Source organism: Montipora capricornis, chromosome 2, assembly GCF_036669925.1.
Source record: "Montipora capricornis isolate CH-2021 chromosome 2, ASM3666992v2, whole genome shotgun sequence".
NCBI lineage: Eukaryota > Metazoa > Cnidaria > Anthozoa > Scleractinia > Acroporidae > Montipora > Montipora capricornis.
Window position 1 is genome coordinate 19,941,241 of NC_090884.1, and position 5,000 is coordinate 19,946,240.

General features: G+C 37.8%; 1 protein-coding gene across 1 annotated transcript in view; it reads right to left on the minus strand.

The window, feature by feature from the left end:
* LOC138039036 (uncharacterized) overlaps positions 1–5,000 on the minus strand; it is a 53,888-nt gene that overhangs the window by 47,819 nt on the left and 1,069 nt on the right. Inside the window, exons 2-3 of the mRNA XM_068885192.1 lie at positions 3,711–3,806; positions 756–818 (exon numbers count right to left, since the gene is read on the minus strand). Of these exons, the coding sequence (XP_068741293.1) occupies positions 756–818; positions 3,711–3,806 (159 nt within the window). The remainder of the gene's footprint in view (positions 1–755; positions 819–3,710; positions 3,807–5,000) is intronic.

The window sequence follows — 5,000 nt, forward strand, 5'->3', positions numbered from 1 at the left end:
TCATGTATGTATGAATGATGTTTACAATGTGGGCAAGTATCGCTAGCCAACGCTAAAACAGTGGACAAAAGCCATATTAGTAGTATAAGTGCTGCTCAAGGTATCGTTATGAACTGCCTTTAGCTCTTTTCGCGTAGTTTAGAAGCAATAGACAAGTAAATGCTTGCGATCATATTAGTTTGTCCCGCCGACAGGTTACCGACACGTTACCGACAGATTGCCAACAGGTCACCGACTGTCGGCCGACTGTTGGCCGACAGTCGGCCAACACTTTGGCCTCAAACATAACACAAACTGTCGACCGACAGTTGGGCAACAGTCAGCCGACTGTTGGCCGACAGTCGGCCGACTGTTGCCCAACTGTCGGCCAACAGTCGGCCAACAGTTGGCCGACAGTTGGGCAACAGTCGGCCGACTGTCGGCCGACAGTTGACCGACAGTCGGCCGACAGGATTTTTGGGGAGCTCTTCTTCACAATTACCGCTATCTGCTTGTTTTGAAAAAAATGGTCTTTCAACATGGTTTCAAGATAACCCCAAAAAGGGGTCACAAAATGTAAAAATGATTGTGAAGTTTGATGACTTATATGAGCTTTAGTTTTTCAAGATACAGAGGGAACTGTAGTACCCGAAAGGTTTCAGGATTTTCAAGAAACAGGTTGCTGGGGTGAGTATCAAAGATGCAGTTCAATTGCAGCTACTGTTAAACGTCATTTCAACAAAGTTGTTTATATATTCATTAATTAAGTTACTAACCAACACAGCGATTGGATCTCCTTGATTTGTCTGTTTACTCTTTGCTCTGGTCATTTTTGGTCCCTTTGCAAAACAATAAAGATATCACAAAATAAGTTAATGTCAGCCTGCATGAGATCTCAAGAGAAAATAAGTAAGCAGTATTTAACCTAGATTGAGTATGCAATACATGTAACTGCTAAAGTGTAGATACACAATTTTTAAAAGTGTAAAGAAAAGCAATTAATATTTTGGACTACTTGTATTAAAATCTCATAAATTCAACCTCTGTGTTTGTTGGCATTTGGCAGCATCCTTGAAGAAGTCGTTTGAGTATGGTAAGCTTGAGTTCAACTTATTTTTATTCAAGAATATGCAAAAAAGTTGCAGGTACATATTTTTTGCAGTAATTCCTGGTATGTTATTTTTGGTTTTTAGAAAAAAATGGTTCACATTTTCCTCGCAAGTAGCCCTCAATTATCTTTTTTTTTCCCAGTTTGTTCCCAGCCACTTGTTCTTTAAATCTGAGAAAAGAACTACCTTTTCCTAACCCTGGTGGTAAGCTGACTTCACTGTTTCTTGAGAGCAAAATGTCCCTTTTTTACAGTTAAAAGATATGCTACTGGGAGAAAAGCTGTTAAATTGCATACATAAATTCATAAAATGAAAGAGCACCCAGACAAAAAGCAACAAGCAAAATCATTTATAAATCCCACTTTCAGTGATTCAGTATAGGTAATCACATGGAGCCAAGTAAAATAATAATTAAGGATTAAAGGTGTATTATCACTAGCATTTTCAGACATTGCAGAAATTGCCTTAGTTAGGGGTGCAATGACAGGGCAATTTCTGAAAATATGAGTAACTGCACTGTAGACCATGCGATATTGTTAAACCGTCTTAAGTCAGATTTTGGTATCTCTGGTAACGTGCTCTCGTGGTTCAAGTCGTATCTATACCAGCGTTCCCAGTCAGTGTCGATCAATGGTCATACATCTAAAAAGTTCGAAGTGAAATGTGGTGTCCCTCAAGGTTCCTGCCTAGGTCCTCTTCTCTTTGTTCTTTACGCCAGCAAGCTCTTTACCATCATCGAGCGACACCTCCCCCAAGTCCATGCGTACGCCGATGATACTCAGCTCTATGTTGCGTTTAAACCCGATCCCGAACATGCCGCCAACGCAGTGGTAGCCATGGAAGCGTGTATCAACGACATAAGGAAGTGGATGCTGGCTGATCGTTTGAAGATAAATGATGACAAAACGGTATTTTTAGTTATTGGGACTAGGCAGCAACTGGCGAAAGTCAACATTGATTCGATCAATGTGGGAACGGTGGAAGTCTCCTCGTCTTCTGAAGTCAAGAACCTCGGATGCTGGTTCGATAATCAGCTCAAACTAAACAGCCACATCAATCGCCTATGCAAATCTGCCTTCTTTCACTTGTATAACATAAGAAAAATTAGGAAATTCCTCAGTCGTGAAACCACGCAGATCCTGGTCAATGCCCTTGTCACGAGTCGCTTGGACTATTGTAACAGTATACTATATGGTCTACCAGCCACCGAACTTTACAAACTCCAACGGGTACAAAATTCAGCAGCAAGACTTATTTGTAACGTAGGGCGTTTTGATCATATTTCCCCCTCCCTTAAAATGTTACATTGGTTACCCATTAAATTTCGCATTCAGTTTAAGATACTGCTCATTACTTTTAAGGCAATCCATAGTCTTGCACCAGCGTATTTAATTGAATTGATCACCCTTAGGACTCAGTGTACATATAATCTTAGATCTACTAATGAGCTTCTTCTTCAGCCTCCTCGAGTAAAAACTCTAAAGACATTAGGTGATCGTAGCTTTGTAGCGGCTGCACCAGCTTTATGGAACAAATTACCACGTGCAGTCCGCCATTCTCAAAACGTACAAACATTCAAGAAAGCCCTTAAGACTCATTTATTTCGGAAAGCTTATAATTTACAGAATATCTGATCAAGTATGAATTTATAGTTGATATTATGCAATTTTATAGTTGGAATATTAATTAGCTTTAGATTTTTCCATTTTTCATGTAACTGAGTTGATTGTAAATAGTAGAATTCTAGTTTTTGTCATTGTAAAGCGCACGAGAGCATCTTCTCATGTATCATGCGCTATAGAAGCAATAAAATTATTATTATTATTATTATTATTAAGAGTAATCCTTAATTTTACAAGAAAACATGTGATTACTTATTCGTAATGTAAAGGGCAAAATTCTCTTTTAATAAGGTCAAAAATGCACGCTGTTGCACAATTTTATAAGAAGCCATTTCAGTGTTCAGTAATATGTCAATGACTGTATAACAGTTCATTGACATGCATCAATCAGCTGAATTAATTTTTTTTTTGTACAATGACACCAAAGCAATGAAAGCAGCCCCACTAAAAAACATTTACTACATGAATAAAATAATGAAAGTAATTTTGCACGGGGAAATTACCAAAATTAATACAAAATGCCCTCTGTCTCAGCCAATCAGCATTTACTAATTTGCCTTCTATGTTATACATTTATAAATTCGATTAAATTAAGCATCAAGGAAACTACAACTTACATGTAAGCTCCTTCTACAAGTGGCCCTTTTCTTCTTTAGGTCAAGTTTTTAATACTCCACTCATTGATATTTTTGTCTTAAGACTTCCAGAAAATTATTTCAGACAAGTAGAAGGAACATTTAAAAGCAGGAATACACAATAATATTGTTTGGCCCAGCTTCACATATGTTTGTCCTCCATCAGAACAATTCGAACATGTTCACACCAGTTCCCAGACTGCTTAAAAATTGTGCAGGATTTCAAACACAACTGCAAATTTGACATTGCAATCTGCTGTTACATGTATTAATTACTAAAATAATGCTGTTTGCAATTAAGCCAGAGGTCTATCCTCAATAATTATTGTGACTGACAGCATGCAAAAAACAACTTTGGTACTTACAAAATCACGAACACTGTTATCAGAAATTTCTTCCTCGTCGGACTCAGCAGCTGCATTTTTTACCATGGCAAGGACTCTTTTGTCTGACACAACATGCTAAATGGTTTACAACAGATAAAAAGAACCATTTTTAAAATTTCAAATGTAACTTTTGAATTTTAAAGTGAAAAGTTCTGCATTGTACAGGTATCACAGTGACTAAAATGCAGTCTCACTTTTCTATTACATTTCTTCAACTAAAAATTTCAATCTACAATTATGTGGAGCACTTTCAGTACAGAAGTAAAGCCCTGGTCAAACAGCGCATGATAGCCAATGATACCTGAAACACACGCTATCGTTTGACCACCAAATATCATGCACTATCATCAGATTCTGTTTCATGAACTATCATTCATTTTGAACCTGCTCACGTCAAGTCAATGATAGTTTTTCCCGTTTGACCGCAAACATGATAGTCACTGACAGTTTTGTGGTCAGCTGTTTCCACCCAAAATGGGTAGGCACAGGTATTTAAAAAATGGCTGCTCCGCCAAGATTAATGGCTGCAGATCAAGACCTTGTAGTTATTGAAAGTGACAAGGAAAATAACAAAAATCAACAAACCAAAGACCAAGAAAATGATGAAAATCTTGACTATGACGAGGAGGAAGAAGATCAACAACAGAAAAAGACACATTGATCTCCAGCTTCATCTTTCAATATACATGTATCATCTAACAATTCCAGGGGCCCATTTCTCAAAAGTCCTGAAAACTCTTCGGGCCTGAAAAGCCATTTGTGAACCTGCCAAACGCTTTTTCAGGAGCACTGATCTTTTAAATTGGTTTTAAAGGTCAGAAAAAGCAAACTAACTGTGATCTTGTTTTTGAGATACAGAGGGAATTGTTACACCAGAAAATGGCCCGTAAAGTTTCGGAACTTTCAAGAAACGGGCTCCAGGACAACAAAACAGGCTGCCGCCCTTTCACCTCAAAAAGTTCATAATGTGTTTACAACTTTTCACAACACTGTTTTCACAGAGACTCCACAAGCATTACGTTCAGCTTGTATACACAACTTCTGGTAAACTATCATTGACTATCACTAATTTCCTCCCTCTGTTTGACCACGTGCATGATAGTTGATGATAGTTCATGATATGTAGTTTAGGGATTTCTAACTATCACCAATAATTAAAAACTGGATCACTGGATAATGCAATTCGAGAGTTTTGATTGGCTAAGCCATCATGGGTTATGAGCCATTATACCCTGATCTACAAACACGGCAAGCATATGCATGATTTTT